General features: G+C 48.8%; 2 protein-coding genes across 2 annotated transcripts in view; one reads left to right on the plus strand and one right to left on the minus strand.

Moving 5' to 3' along the window:
- scn8ab (sodium channel, voltage gated, type VIII, alpha subunit b) overlaps positions 1–10,959 on the minus strand; it is a gene marked incomplete in the record, with an annotated part of 37,262 nt that extends 26,303 nt beyond the window's left edge. The window contains 2 exon segments of the mRNA XM_030375120.1: positions 7,073–7,410; positions 10,829–10,959. Coding sequence (XP_030230980.1) covers positions 7,073–7,354 — 282 coding nt within the window.
- A 3,509-nt stretch (positions 10,960–14,468) lies between these two features.
- Positions 14,469–16,457, plus strand: tmt1a.1 (thiol methyltransferase 1A, tandem duplicate 1). Its single transcript, XM_030374939.1, has 2 exons — positions 14,469–15,010; positions 15,311–16,457. The coding sequence occupies exons 1-2, from the start codon at positions 14,516–14,518 to the stop codon at positions 15,542–15,544; spliced, it is 729 nt and encodes a 242-aa protein (XP_030230799.1). The 5' UTR covers positions 14,469–14,515; the 3' UTR covers positions 15,545–16,457.
- Positions 16,458–16,836: the final 379 nt, after the last annotated feature.

A 16,836-nucleotide genomic window follows, 5' to 3' on the forward strand; every position in this document is an offset into this window, starting at 1 on the left:
CCCCCCCCCCCCCCCCCCCCCCCCCCCCCCCCCCCCCCCCCCCCCCCCACCCATTGCTTCCCACCACGGATGTACTGGTGCCACACCACTGGTTTCGGAGATCCCAGTACCGGAACACTAGAAAGTCAACCAGAGGTATCCTGAGACGAGTGGTGTCCTGAAATCTAATTAGATTAAAAATAGCGACGCAGTCTGGGGAAGACAGAATGGATTCTCTCCTTCTGCCCCTCTCTCCCTCTGCCTCCCTCTCTCTGCCTCTCTCTGCCTCCCCCTCTCTTCCTCTCTCTCCCTCTGCCTCCCTCTCTCTGCCTCCCCCTCTCTTCCTCGCTCTCTCTCTTCCCTCTCTGGGTCTTTCTGCTTATATAGCATCTGTACCAGTATAAATATTTATCCATATCCCTTTTTCCTTACCCTTGAAAAAATGAATCCTACATCAATATAATCCTATACTTCACCAGTACAATCCTATACCAGTATAATCTATCACCAGTATAATCCAATACTTCACCAGAATAATCCTATACCTCACCAGTATAATCATATACTTCACCAGTATAATTATATACTTCACCAGTATATCCTATTGGACTACACCAGTGCCTATACATCACCAGTATAATCCTCTACTTCATCAGCATAATCCCATGCGTCACCAGTATAACCCTATACTTCCCCAGTATAATCCTATACTTCACCAGTATAATCCTATATATTCACCAGTTTAATCCTATACTTCACCAGTATAATCCTATACTTCACCAGTATAATCCATCAGTATAGTCCTATAATCCACCAGTATAATCCTATATATTCACCAGTATAATCCTATACTTCACCAGTATAATCCTATATATCACCAGTATAGTCCTATACATCAGCAGTATAATCCTATACTTCACCAGTATAATCCATCAGTATAGTCCTATAATCCACCAGTATAATCCTATATATTCACCAGTATAATCCTATATATCACCAGTATAGTCCTATACATCAGCAGTATAATCCTATACTTCACCAGTATAATCCATCAGTATAGTCCTTTAATCCACCAGTATAATCCTATACATCACCAGTATAGGATCAATGGAAAGCGAATGGAACCCGGATGCCATTAAAGAGTCTATGTTCCTCTATAGGGGGTGGGTGTACCTGTTAGGGGATGTTGGTGGTGGACTTCAGACCATATGAATATGGTCTAGGGTTGCTTAAACACACACAATCGCACTTGCACACATACAGACACACACACACACACACACACACTTTTGCATTATCCCTATTGGTTTGATTTGGGTCACCCCTTGTAGCATGGTACACATCGTTGGATACAGCGTTGTTACAAATACAACATGAGTCAACTGAGCGCTGTGTTGAAATCAAGTCGGGGGGAATGCTGCTGTTGACTTCAGCCGGGTGGGATGCTGGCCTAGTCAGGGTGTGTGTGTGTGTGTGTGTGTGTGTGTGTGTGTGTGTGTGTGTGTGTGTGTGTGTGTGTGTGTGTGTGTGTGTGCGTGTGCGTGTGCGTGCACGTCTCGCGTGTGTGCGGCCATTCACACGGCCATTCAGCCTGTGCTACACCCCTGCAGCCAGTCCTGCAGACAGACAGACAGACAGACAGACAGACAGACAGACAGACGGCCAGACAGGTGAACCATCCGGTAAACACACCATCTGTAAGTCTGGGTGGCGACGGAGCGCGCCTCATTCTAATACCAGGAGGAGTTTTGCTGCAAAGCTGCTGGAAGGTTCCTGCTCCCAGTAGACACCAAGGAGGAAGTGTGCAGAAACCAGGAGGCAGATGCAGCTGCAGGGACCGCGTGTGTGTGTGTGTGTGTGTGTGTGTGCGTGCGCGCGCGTGTGTGGGGTAAAGGAATACGGGACAGCAGTAAAGATCGAGAGAAAAGGAGAGAGAGAGAGAGAGAGAGAGAGAGAGAGAGAGAGAGAGAGTAATGCAGAACAGAAAGCAGCCAGAGAGCTGCAGAGGGGAGAGACAACCTGAGATGGGGGGGGGGGGGAGAGGGATGGTGTGCAGCAGAGAGGGAAACTGAGAATGATACAGGGAGGAATGGAGAGGGAGACAGCCAGAGAGACACAGACAGAGAGGGAGAGAGGGAGACAGACAGACAGAGAGACAGAGAGAGGGAGACAGACAGACACAGAGACAGAGAGAGCCTGTACTGAAGACCAACTCCCCATTGGTCGAGACCCTCACCATGTAGTGTAGACCCACTCCCCATTGGTGGAGACATACCATCATAATGTACTGTAGACCAACGTCCCATTGGTGGAGCCATACCATCATAATGTACTGTAGTCCCACTCCCCATTGGTGGAGCCATACCATCATAATGTACTGTAGACCCATATTAAGGCCCACATGAAGACAGCATTGACCTTCATGCAAACACATACAAACACGCACTGGCACACACGCACACGCACATGCACACACATATCCTCAGCCACTTCTAAACACTTTTGAGCCTGCGTGTGAACGTGTGATTTTGATGATTCAGAAGCAATGAGTATCACAGCTGAATCAACAGACAATGCGGATGCATATTCATCAGAAGTTATAACTGGTATTTGTGTGTGTTATTATTCATACTTCTGGGGACCAAAATGTCATTCATTTTATAGGCTTGCGGAAGACGGATGTCTATAAAATAAAAATGAGTTTGAACTGTTCTACAAAGTCGTATACACAAGAATACCCAGTTTCAAACCACCATGCACTTTACCCCTGAACCTCGTCAGGAGAGCGAGAGGCAAAACTCCCGTTAGAGGAATCTTCCCCTACTCTGCCCCCCCCCTCCCCTCCCCCCCTCTGCTGTGTCATCAGACACAAAGAAATCAGATTGAGCACTAAAGCTGGACCTCCACTCTAATTTACTACTAGAGAGAGAGAGAGAGAGAGAGAGAGAGAGAGAGAGAGAGAGAGAGAGAGAGAGAGAGAGAGAGAGAGAGAGAGAGAGAGAGAGAGAGAGAGAGAGAGAGAGAGAGAGAGAAACAGAGGGACACAGAGAGAGACAGAGAGAGACAGAGAGAGACAGAGAGACAGACAGTGAGGGAGAGAGAGACAGAGACAGAGAGAGAGAGAGAGAGAGAGAGAGAGAGACGGAGACGGAGAGAGAGACAGAGAGGGGGAGATATATATAGATAAATAGATAGAGAGATAAATAGAATGATGGATTAGAGACAGAGAGGGAGGGAGAGAGAGAGAGGGACAGACTGACAGACAGACTGGATCCAGGGAGCCATGTGACTACAGACTTGGCCCCTGGTGTAGCCTAATCACTCCAGACATTTTGAGAAGCCCAAGCAGGCCTCCCTGTCGCCGTGGGAGACAAAGAACTGCAGCGCTGCATTTCTCCCCCCTCCTCACCCTCGCTTTGATGCATGAGTGCTGCGATCAGGTTTCCTGCAGCTGAACCACACACACACACACACACACACACACACACACACACACACACACACACACACACACACACACACACACACACACACACACACACACACACACACACACACACACTCATGCATAAATATAAAAAGGCTGAGCCAAACAAGCACAAACACATACACACTTTATACCCCAGAAACATACACACAACACACACACACACACACACACACACACCCACACACACACACACACACACACACACACATGCATGGAGGCATCGGGTCCGTCACTGACATGTAACCGAAGCGGGCCGCGGGACACAAGGTCCTGAGAGAGGTCAGGAGGACGTTGGTGGAGGGACGGACAGACGGCTGGCTGCGAGGACGCGAGCCCCCGGTGTGGGAGGGGCCACTGAGCCCCGCTGAGTGTGTCTTACGCTCAGCAATGTCACCATGAGGCGGTGAGCTCTCGTGTGAGGAGACACAGAGAGGCAGAGTTCAGGTCGCAGTGGGCGAAGGCGTTCCACCTCCTTCACCGAGGTAGCCCCCACTGCCCCCCCCCCCCCCGGCCACACTGTGTCACCGGAGACGTTTAGGATTCTGCTACGCGTTCACATCGTCCGAACGAAGGGTTAAGAGTGATATCAATCTATATTCGACAGGAAATCTCTAGCCACTCCAGAAAATAGATATTTTGTCCTGTGATTGAGTTTAGAGTGTAAGACGGTCTGGTTTTCAGCTGAAGAGTGGAGAGTAAACACTGATGCTATAGACGAGGTCCAAGTAACACGAGATTCCGTAGGCCTGCTGGCCTCTAAATGGGGGACGGAGGGATGCATTAGCCCATTATGGGATCTGGACACCTGCATAATTCAGACCAGCTACAAAACCCATGCAGTGGTCGGACGAGATGTGAAACAACGGCGGCCCAGAGCAGCGGTTGTTTTATTCATCAGACGCCCGTGATAGGGCGTGTCACTGCTCTACGTTTAGGAGGAGGTTCATGCACTTAACGCTAGATTCAAATAGGGCAGTAAAGATGTATTTAATAAGGGCCGCTTATTAATCAAGGGGAATATGCACTCTGAAAAGAGTGGACCTTAAGTTTGCGATGGGACGCTGTGGGATTTGGTTAAATGCGTACGTTTGAGCACATTTTGAGATGTGAGGCTGGAAACACGTCCAGGAATGGGTACTGCCCGTGTTACCCGAGTGTTACCCGAGTTCGCCCGAGTGTATTTGCAGGGACAGCATAGTGGTCTGTTGAGGAATGTTTAAAGATTTACTTTTACGTTAGTTCTTGAAGCAATAAATGTTTATGGAATTGCGTACATTTTCATGTTTGACAAAAGCTTACTTTGAAGGATTTCGTCAAAGAATCAAATAAAAACGATGCTGCTGCAGTCCTGGGATGAGGATACTTCATCTGCCGTTATTTACCATTAGTTCCAGTCTCCAGACTGGCCCCTTTCCGCTAACCCTTTCTAGTGGTCTACATTTAAAAATAAATAATAAAGGGCCTTGCGGGCCAAAAAGAAATACGTAGATTTCTAAATTTAAAAGGGCAAAAAGAAGTCTGACTGAATTTCTCTTTTTAGGGATACAGCTATTCACGCACGCATACACACACATACGCTCACGCACACGCACGCACGCACGCACGCACGCACGCACAGACGCACACACACACAGGTGACCAGTGCCCGTTGGTAGCGTTATGATGGGAAAGGCTTAGTGAGAGTGTTTGACCCCTGCATGACCCCTGGCTTCCAGGAGAAGGACACTGGCATCAGAAGAGGAATTAGCAGGGTGCATCTCCTCAGAGCGCTCATAAGAGAGGGAGGCATAACATCTTCCTGTAGCCACCACTAGGCCCAGGCCACGGATCAATAGATCACAAGACACTCATCCACTGGAGAGCACTGCCCTGAGAGAGAGAGAGAGAGAGAGAGAGAGAGAGAGAGAGAGAGAGAGAGAGAGAGAGAGAGAGAGTGAGAGAGAGAGAGAGAGAGAGAGAGAGAGAGTGAGAGAGAGAGAGAGAGAGAGAGAGAGAGAGAGAGAGACAGAGCGAGGGAGACAAAGAAAGAGACAGATAGACAGAGAGAGACAGAGAGAGACATAGAGAGAGTGAGGTAGTGAGAGAGAGAGAGGTAGAGACACAGAGGGAGAGGGAGGGAGACAGAGAGAGAGAGAGAGACAGAGAGAGAGGGAGACAGAGACAGGTAGAGAGAGAGAGACATGGACAGGTAGAGACAGAGAGACAGAGAGAGACAGAGACAGAAAGAGACAGAGAGACAGAGAGAGAGACAGAAAGAGGGAGAGACAGATAGGTAGGCAGAGAGAGTCAGGGAGAGAGAGAGAGAGAGAGAGAGAGAGAGAGAGAGAGAGAGAGAGAGAGAGAGAGAGAGAGAGAGAGAGAGAGAGAGAGAGAGAGAGAGAGCGGTGCACTGAGTTGTCCCTTAGTGCTGAGGCCGCCCCCTGACAGGATAGCATATTCTCTTACAGGCCAGCGACCCGGCGGCTGCTGGCCACCCTACAGCTGAAGGAACTACTACTCCCTCCCCACCCCACCCCACCCACCACCCCACCCGCCCCGCCGTCTGCTGGCCCGGGGCACCGGGCAGGACGGTGGGAAGGTGACCCCCGCGCCCCGGGACAGTGGCAACAGGAGGAGAGTCATCCAGGGAGGAAGGAGAAGGAGTCAGGTGGCGGCTGAGCGCCCCGCTGCTATAACCATCCTCCGTTGCACAGGGCGGTCGGCAGGGGCGGCTAGGTAGCGAGCTAGCCGCTGACCTTACCGCCGAGCTAGCCGCTAACCTTTCAGAGGGAACAGGACATCCTAAATGGTGATATGTATCTCCTGTACTTCTGTATATGGTCCCTATGGTCTACCGTCTATATACTCTAGAGTCTCTATGCATTGAGCTTGAGGGTTTCTTCCAGTCTTGGCTGTAGCGTACACCAGGGCCCTGGAATGACCTTTAACACTCCTCTGCAATGGCTTTCCTGCTTGTGGTCGCCCGCTCTTAATGTTTACTGGACGTCTAAAGAGCCCCATCTCATCAGGAAGTCCTGTCATAAGTAGCCCTTCCAATTAGCAGGTTGCCGCTGCTCAGACTATGAGGCATCTCCTCAACCTCTCCGTCCATCGGGCCGCTAGCTGCACCCCCTGCCTTCTCACGGGGCCTTCACAGTGCAGAGATAACACACACCGCCTGCCTGCAGCATGGTGGAGCTGGAAGATGGAGGATCCTCCCGTCTGTCTCTACGGGCCTGCTGGTAATGTAATGAACGCCAGGGCATCAAAGTACTGGTGTGTGGAATTATGCGTCAAGGTCGTCTGTGCCATCAGGAATCTCCCCTTCCCCATCGACGAACCGATATGCTAAACTCCCCTCTGTCTCCAGCTGGGACCCCGTGGTGCCCGTACACCACGGGCCCCTCCTACATCACATGCGTTCACATCAGAGCACAGAGAACCCAACGACGACGTCTATCCGTCCGTCCGTCTCCTCTGCCCATGAATCAATTGTCCTGTAACGACACCCTCTCCCTGGACTCATCGTCCCCACACTTCCCACTACATTGTGCTGCAAAAACAAATGACAGTGCAGAGGCGATTGTGCGATTGGCCGGCCGCACCAGAGACACCAGGACTCACTTTCTCGTTGATATAGTAGGGGTCGAGGTCCTGGAGCGGAATGGCGAACATGCCCTTGGGCACGTCCCCGTAGATGAACGGGACACTCTTCCCGGCCTCCAGGTCGCTGTTGGGTTTGCGTTCATTCTCGTCGTCGGCGTCGCGGTGGCTGCTGTCCGATCGGGGCTTGGGCGGCTTCTTGTTCTTCTCCTCTAGGATGCGCTTCTCGATGTTAGCGAGCGATTCGGGAGTGAACTTCTTGAAGCTGTCCGGGCCTGGGGGTGCCATAATGGGAGCAGCCATGTTTTCATCCTGCAGCTAGAGGCACTCTATTGGCTCTGCATCCCCGGGACCCTGATCTGTAGAGGAGAGATGCCGTGGTTAGAGATGCATGGACACACAGACACAGACAGACACACAGACAGACTGACACACAGACACAGACAGACACACAGATAGACTGACACACAGAGACACACAGACACACAGATAGACTGACACACACAAACACAGACAAAAACAGACAAACAGACATAAACAGACATACAGATACACTTACAGACTGACAGACAGACACACAGATACAGACATAGTGAAGCAGACCGACAGGATAGACATTCAGACAGATAGACAAATGCACAGACAGACACACACTCACAGACAGACAGACACAGAGACAGACCAACAGACCGACAGACCGACAGACCGACAGACCGACAGACAGACAGAAACAATGATAGAGCAATAAAGAGAGGACGGAGCGACAGACATACAGGCAGACAGACAGACAGAGACAAAGGCAGGCAGACCGACAGACAGATAGACAGGTTTAAAGACAGACACAGAGACAGACAGGTGGACAGACTCAGACACATTACAAGACAAGCATGGGTTTATAAACCTATATCTTGAATGTAAGCTTATGGTTGAGTGATCATCTGTCGAGTGTAAGGATGTGAAACAAGGAGACGTGTCCACATTTACCGTCGGGATGAGTGTAATTACACTTACAACGGGACCTGTTTAACAATCGGATCTGGCCTCAACCGAAGGCAATAGTGTCGTGCAAAGCATCAACCAACCACAGCATGTTAACTCAAATGTTTCCAATTGATAACAATATTGTTTCACCGTCTTCTGAACCAAACCATGTCCCACCCTTGGAAACCTATGCCAACAAGCATCTGCTAATGGTATAAGGTAATAGTTCCGTCTGGATTTATTCCCTCATAACATGGTTAATACACGGTTAATAAGTGTCCTATTGATATAGACATGAAAAGCGCCTATAGAAGAAGCATATGCAGTGATTTGATTGGTCAGTAGCCTATACATATTATAAGGATGGACAGTGTAAGGTTTGACCTACTGCGGATGCAAACTAGCCCAACTCTGACTCACAGAATGGGTTTGAGTCCTGTCGATAAGTGAATAAATATAACTGACTCATCCTAATGCCATATAGTAACCGACAGGACACCGTGTCTCCAGCCGGGCAGTGTGTGTGTATGTCCTAGGATCCGGCGTGACATCGCCCACGGACCAGCCTCATTAACGCATCACTTTGGATATCACACACTCAATTAGAATTAAGTAGCCGGTCTCTGCAGCCCTCGATTGAACAGCATGAAATAAATGAAATGCATTCATAGGATTAGATAAACGCAACGATACAACAGACCCCTGGCTACAACGCAACGCAACCGGCTACAGCCGAGAGACACGCGGCACGCTTCAGGTAACCAAGCCAACCTCGAAGGACCTCTAAGCCTCCTTCCAGCGACGCTCCATCCATTGACCACATCGGCTCAAGGTGAGCCCCGGCGACAGAGCCAGCTTCAACCCAGCCACCCCTACTCACGCGCACCGTACGATCCGTCCGCTCTGTCCCGCCGCTGATCACACACGCTCAACAACACTAACATCCAAACGGCTCCCGTCTCTGTCTCTGTAAGACACCCCCCCCCCCCCCCCCTTCGATCCGAGCGTGTCCGTCTAGTGACCGGGGTGCACGGGAGATGACAGCGTTTCCAGCGGAGCAGGCGTTTATTGGGGAGCAGCCTTCCCGTCCGTGACTCCTCCGGTGACGGCGTCGGCCGCCGCGTCAGCAGAGACGGCGGCTGCAGACGGCGACGCAGAGTCCCGCACCGAGGGGCCGGGCGGCACAGGGGAACATCTCAGTGGGCTACACCTCAAGACTGGGATCACTAAAGGCTCTTAACCGACCACACCGGCCAAACCCAGGGGTGGAGGCTGGCCAGAGAGGGGGGGGAGGGGGGGGGGGGGGGGGTGCACTGGTGATGGGAGGAGGGATCGTGGACACCAGCGAATTAATTACATGTAGGGAAAAGCCCGTGGTGGTTGGTGGGGGCCAGGCTGGTGCACGTCCCCCCCCCCCCCCCCCCCCTCCCCTCCTCTCAGCCACATGGAGGCTGGCTCTGGCCAGCAGCCTCTGTTTGCGCCATGCGATGCGAGGCGTCGAGCTCCCAGATCAGGGGGAAGGCGATGCATTCTGCTGTTGATCATATCTGCCATCGCCCCGGGCCCTTAAATAACCTTTCGTCCAGGTCCCCCCCCCCCCCCCCCCCCATAACACAGGCCCTAGAGCCTAGCCTAGCCCATCAGAACTCCTACGGCAGGGCTCTGCTAGGGGAGGAGGTAGGTCAATCACGTTTTAGGAAAGACATCATCCTCCCTTGAATGGTTCAACTATGACCTCATTCCTGACTATTGACGCCGAATGTCGTCTTCCCCTAAGAGGCCCGCGGCCCGTCGTGGACCTGCTGGTCTCCGTGAGGAGGGCTCCTGTTTACTGAGGTGTACCGCCAGGGCCGGAGCCTGAAAATGCTGCAGTGTGGCTCAGTGATGCTGAGGCTGAGCAGCACAGAGCGGCTGATCCGTTCCCCGGGACGTCTGCAGCTCAACGCCCGTCGCTGTGGGTTCCTCACCCCTTCATAGCACAGCGACAGATTCTGAATAAAACCTTACTATAAAACAGTGAATAGGTTGAATACAAATATTATAAAGGTCTACCACACCCGCGGACCGTCTCTGAACGACGGAGCCTCCGAGCGTCTCTCGGGTGAACTTGTGAGCGTGCAGACCTTACCGCCGCGTTACAAAACACATATTCTACCTTCGCTCCTAAAGAATGAACGATGGCCCACGGCCCCCATCACAAAGTGCCGAACTCAGACGCACCTCTCCTCCTCACGCAGCCTCCGAAGAGATGGGGTCGGGGGGTTCGGGGGGGGGTGAGTGGTGTCGCGGAGAGGTGGTGGATTAACTCACATTATACATGCTCCAACATCACATGATGGGGGCCAACCCTGATCCACCGGGCCCAGACCCGAGGACCAGACCCGGGGACCACCTCCCGCACAGGGGCGAGCACACGCCACCACACGCACCGAAGTTTGCCGTGCTGCTGCCTCCCATCCCGTAGCCAGTATGCGTCTGTTTCACATTCTGACACATCGAGATGTCATCCCGCCAGGCCAACACCCCGATCGGGCTCCCGGCCGTCTGTCTGCACCGCGCTACTGCGGGACACGGCGGCCCGCCTGCTCGGCAGAGGGGCCGAATCGAGCCCACTTTTAACCCGGTGTTTCGCATGCATATCGGGCCGTGGATTGGCAAGGAGCCTCCGCGGGAGGAGGCGAGGATGCTGAGAGAGGGACCGCTCTGCGGCAGAGGGATGCGGTCAGCAGAGCCGGAGGACTCGGCGCATCCCGCCCCACCGATCAGCCACACAGGACAAACACATGGTCTACTTACTTTTTCTCGTATTAAAAGAAATCCAGAAAGATGTCACTGAAGTGCAGATGTGGAAAAGAGTCGAGAGTGACTGCGGCTGTCGCCATATTGTTGCTGCTATCTCCCTTCCCGGTGCGCGCGGCTCCGCTGCATAATTGATGACTCTCAGCAGATTGTTAGGGAGCGTCGCTAAATGCCTTCGGTTACAACAACCGCCAGAGACCGCAGCAGCGTAAGCAAAAAGACCCCTAAAATAAGCGATGTAGTCAACCAAGACGTTAGACGTGGTTGTTGGTTAAAAATCCTAACGTTTTTATCTAGGTTGATAGGAATGATATATCGCGTTCAATATATTTGATACTCACCCTGGACAGACTGGACCTGATAAGGGATCGGCCTGCAAGGTGCATCTGACGCTAAACCTTTCTGCTTAGTTTGAGTTGTTAGAGCTGGAAGCACGTTGGACCTCCAGCGATGTCTTCTAGGATGATCCCTTAACTCACACTATGGCAAGGGGCGACCTCAAATTAATCTAGTAACATTTGGTAGTGGGCTCATCTTAAATAAAGGCTATTTTACCAAGGCCGTCATCAGCCCAACCATAGCATATTAACATTAAACGTGCACGTTTGGTTTAGGTCTTTCAAATGAACACAGTTAAACATTTTACAAGCCATTTAAACTTAAGACATAAAAATTACATATGTTGATAATTCCGTTAGGAATTAATGCAAACCAATGCAAGCGACAAATATACTCAAAGACCAATGGCCAAAGGATTCACTCATTTGGAGATTTTTAACTAACGCCTTGTTATATGACACATGTCAATCAATAGTCCATCAAGGGATGTTATAGGCTTCATATGTATAAGTGTTGGCCAAACCATGCATTATTCTTTATTCTCACTTAAAGTTAAAGTCGTGTTTGAAGTCAGGTTAGTGAGGTCCGATTGAACAGTATACTCAAACATATCGCGGTGATATTCTGCAATCGTCGATTTATGCCACGTGATCGTGGTGATTTGTTTCTTTCTTGTAAAATGCCTGATAAAGTTGATTGCAGTTTTTAAATTAAGCTTACTCACTAGTTTGTCAGACCAGTAGTTATGGAAAATGAACTATTGTTAGTAATTGGTTACAGAATTGGCACAGAATCCTAAAACTAGGCCTGATGTTGCTATATGCACTGAACATAACCATATTATATATATATATATATATATATATATATATATATATATATATATATATATATATTTATATATATATATATATATATATATATATATATATATATATATATATATATATATATATATATATATATATATATCCATGCATCTATAGTGAACCTTATTAAGAAAGAAAATGTCAAGGAACTAGAAGAAGAGAGAAAAATAAACACAAAAATATATATGAAAAGAGATAGCTTGTAAAATGATTCCAAATCTCCTGCATGATGTGGATTAATAAGTGTTAACTGGTCAGTTATAAACCTGTTAATAACTGAACGGAGAGACGTCGCTCCCCAACGAGAGACGGGGTTCACAGATAGGTGCTATGAACCCCAACACGTCTCTTGTTGTTCAGCAAGCTCTCCTGAAACGGCTTGTGAATCTTTTCATGCGTTGATAATTTAAACAAGTAATAAAAGAAGAAATTATTAAATTTCAAATCTACATGTATTTTATTTTTTTGGGAAGCATTGTGCAAACATAGCCTCTAAGCCTCGACCACCATACCGTCTGCGTTGACCAGGAAGCCTTCTGCCACCACACACGTCTTCCAACACATCCATGGTGAAGGAGAGAGGATCCAGGCAGATCATCAGTATTGGGGGGCGTATCCCTGACTATGGATTATTTCACAAATACAACGTCCTGATGCTTACATTCACATTTACATTCAGGGCATTTAGCAGCGCTTTTATCCAAAGCAAACAATAAGTACATTTGTCAGAAGAAGAGAAACAACAATATATCGCCGTCGGTACAGTAAGGATGTTCATAGAACCAAGTGCCAAGCACTACGATCGCAAGGTTAACCCATTTCCGTATACAACAAAGGGAGCATTGTGTAGCATCTTATCCTAGCTAAGTACTATTCTTAAGTGCATGGATGTACAACATACAATAAGTGCGTCAGAGGGGATGCTCAAATGAAAAGCAGGGAGGAAACGATGTCTAAGTGAAAGCACCTATTATCTTTTGGGTCAGGGTCAGGGTTGAGGGCTGCTGGGTTAGGCTGTTTGCGCCCCCCGAACCCCTGGCTTGCACCCCCACTGAGCTCCTGTCCCCCGGTCCCCAGGATGGGCCCCAGGATCACCACATAAAATAATAAGACTAATATCTCTGCATGCCTCCATTCCTGATCCCTGCGTTGGTTTATTTATTTATTACATGGGGAATACTGTATCGATGATATGTTAATATATATGATGTCATATGTTAATGAAATGTTAATCTCACTTGTTTTGACATGGTAGTGAAAACACATAGCTAATTTTAGCCGGCCACAGATGGTGACGGCATGAGAGGTTTGGGTAGCCCTGTGGCACGCAGTGTTCTTCTTCCTGTTCTCCTCCACCAGGACATGTTCTCCTCCACCATATCACCAGTAAGAGCTCAGAGGGGTGTCTCACAGAAGTCCATCTCATATCCCTGCTAGGGGTTCCTATAGGATGGGGAAGAGGCAGCCTATTTTAAAACCACCTGGATGTTCTTCAAGATAAACAATGTACAGCTCTTATAGTTCAACTGAAGGGAATCCTCACAGAAATCCACCCAGCTCCTTACAGGAAAACATGGGTTCTCTGCTCAACCAGGAGACCCTTGTTCTAGTGAGTCTCTGAAGCACATACATCAAATGAATAGATGTAGGACCACTCCATCACGTGAACATCATATTATTGTTGCTAACGGTCATATGAATTGTTAAGCTATGTCTCTACCTGGTGGGATGACTTTGAACTGCAACCATTACGCACATTTACCAGGGGAGAGATTGAATCTATACACCAGAATGATTATACAAATTACGTATATTAAAAAGGTTCCTTATCAAACTATTAAAATGGCGTGGCCAGGATTTCTCCATAGCGTCTGTGTTGTCTAAGGAGATCCTCTGAGTTCTGATGCAGACATGCAGACGTCTAGAAGGCTCTCAGGCAGAGACATGACGAGGTGGGAAGTCATATTGTATGACGTTAGAAGGTGGGGATAGCGTCCAATGACGCAACACTATCCTACCATCAGAAAACTGTTGAGTGTGTCCTTTATGGTGGCCACTAATGGTCCATAGAAATACCTGGATAAGACGAAAAAAAAAAAAATCATGTTAAAATGTGCAAGTGTTAGTTGATGTACATTTGGTTTGTTTCTGGTCCAATGTCTTTCATAAACTGGATGGATTTCTGTGGTTCGACGCAATATCGCCGACGATACAGTAGTCTGACTGTTAGTTGCACTAGTGCTCTGATATGCGATATAAATCCCAATGCGGAAGCTGAATAATAACCCTGAATAGACAGTAGTCTGGTCACAGGCCGGAAGTTCGCCTCCTGACAACGTCCCTCCCCGAGCAGATCGGAAGTTTCTGAAAGCGTCGCCCCCTTATCAGGCCGGAAGTGTCCCGCCTGACAGCGTCGCTCTCTGAGCCAACCGGATGTTCCACCCCTGACAGCCTCTCCCCTCAGCAGAGCATCAACATGGAGCTGCTTATGAACTTTCTTACCTTGTTCTTTAAGGTGTTGACGTTGCCCCTCCAACTGATCGAAGCAGTTGGTCTCTACCAATGGTACAAAGGCTTCTTCGCGTTGCTCATGTCCAAAATTAGCGTATCGTACAATGCGAAAATGGACGACAAAAAGAGGGACCTGTTCAGCAACCTTCCGGACTTCAAGAAGCCCTCCGAGCCGCTAACCGTCCTGGAGATAGGCTGCGGGACCGGGACCAACTTCAAATACTACCCACCTGGCTGCAAAGTCATCTGCACCGATCCCAACAGACACTTCAAGAAATACCTGGAGAAGGGTATGAGCGAGAACACCCACCTGTCTTTCGAGAGGTTCTTGGTGGCGGCCGGGGAGGACATGGGGTCGATTGAGGACGAGGCTGTTGACGCCGTTGTGGCCACCCTGGTGCTGTGCTCTGTGCGGGACATGACCCGCACCATTCAGGAGGCCCACCGCATGCTCAGGCCCGTGAGTAGACCACCTGTTGCGCATGGACCCAGATATTTATTCTGGGTCCAGCCCAGGACTAAACTAGGCCTAGCCCTGTCTTTGAAATATCTTATCTATTTGGGGTAATCCCATATTTGCAACCAAAACAATGAAGCCTGTCTAATAAAATGAAGAGGCCAAAGTACTTTAACAATGAACACATCAATGTTTCAGTGTGTCTGAATGTAATGCAAACATACCCAGCTACATTAGAGCATGAGCCTGCCTTCACCAGCCAGGAGGATGCATGTGGGGTCCTAACTGGGGGTGTGTTGGCAGGGGGGAGCCCTCTTCTTCATGGAGCACGTGGTCGCAGAGCGCTCCTCCTGGACCTACTTCTTCCAGCACGTTCTCCAGCCCATGTGGTACTACTTTGGCGATGGCTGTGAGCTGACCCGGTCGACCTGGAACGACCTGGAGGCCGCTGGGTTCTCCGAGCTCAAACTGAAGCGCATCGAGGCTCCCCTCAACTTCCTGATCAAGCCACACATCGTGGGCTACGCCGTCAAGTAGATTTAGCCTGATATCCAAGTCACAACACTGAGAGAATGACCGACCGTTCCACTTAAAGGTGTAGTGTGTAGGGTTTTGTGGCATCTAGTGGTGAGTTTGCAGATTGCAGCCAACTGAATACCCCTCCCTTTCCAGCGCCGAAGCTAAGGTGGCCTGTGAGGAGCCAAAAATTATCAAATTGTCTATGACCGCGTCAAGTTGCCAAGTGAAGATGTTCCTTGACAGCTGTATAATTTGGATTGTGTTACCTTCTCCGTTAAGCTATAGCTCATAGCATAGATCTTTCTAAGTAACCAAAAACACTATCGGTACTTATTTTCATGGGATAACACACCAAGTAAAACCGTTTTGAATGTTTGAACCATCTTCTACCGACTCTGTTCCGATAGATGCCACTTAACTCTACAGACTTTAATTAATTAGTGCACCTTTAATGTTTATCAACACAAATCACAATCCGCAGCACTTCGGTGGGAGACAGACTTGAAATTCCATGCACAAGTTCATTCAATTAATTGCTACAAGTTTACTTTATCAAAATGCATCTAGTGTGGCCAGTGCTTATGGCGTTTGGTGTAATCTAGGGATAGAAATATCTACCAAACCGCTGATGTAGTTAGAATACAAAAGCCTACAGTGTTACAGCTTTGAGTTTAAGGACATGTGTTTTTTGTGAGATCAGAGATTACCTTAGAGTGTTTACCAATTTATACACCCGCTTCATTGTTTTAATGGTTTTATTTTATATTCAAATGTAAGATCTAGTGAGTGAGTAGCGGCAGATATAACCACGAGGGCTAGGGACTGTCCATCTGTTACACAAGTACACACAGATCGAAGACCTTTGACCTTGATGAACTCAATAAACCTACATTGTTAATGTGTAATAAAACAGTGTGGATCACAAACCTTTCCTACTGCCTGGTTTTGTTGCAGAGTGGGTTAGCTTTGATCTCTTACTCTAACCCAATTTTAACCCTACCCTAACCCTACTCTTACCTTACTCTAAACCTACCCAACTCTAACAATGTACAATAGCTCTTTTCTTATGGAAATGTTTACACAAACAAACATACTGTTGTCTGCCAAGTGTGCCATCTAGATTCCCTTTAATAGACACATTTTTGTCTTTAGATTTAATTATTCTATAGGTCACCCATAATTTAACCTCGGTTCAGCAAAGAAACGACCAGTGAAGCATGGCGCTGTATTTCTACCTCGATGGCTGAACAACAGCTGTAGCTCTGACCCACTTATTCATCTATCCTTAGACTAATGTCACGTGACCCACT

Source organism: Gadus morhua, chromosome 13, assembly GCF_902167405.1.
Source record: "Gadus morhua chromosome 13, gadMor3.0, whole genome shotgun sequence".
NCBI classification, from domain to species: Eukaryota; Metazoa; Chordata; class Actinopteri; order Gadiformes; family Gadidae; genus Gadus; species Gadus morhua.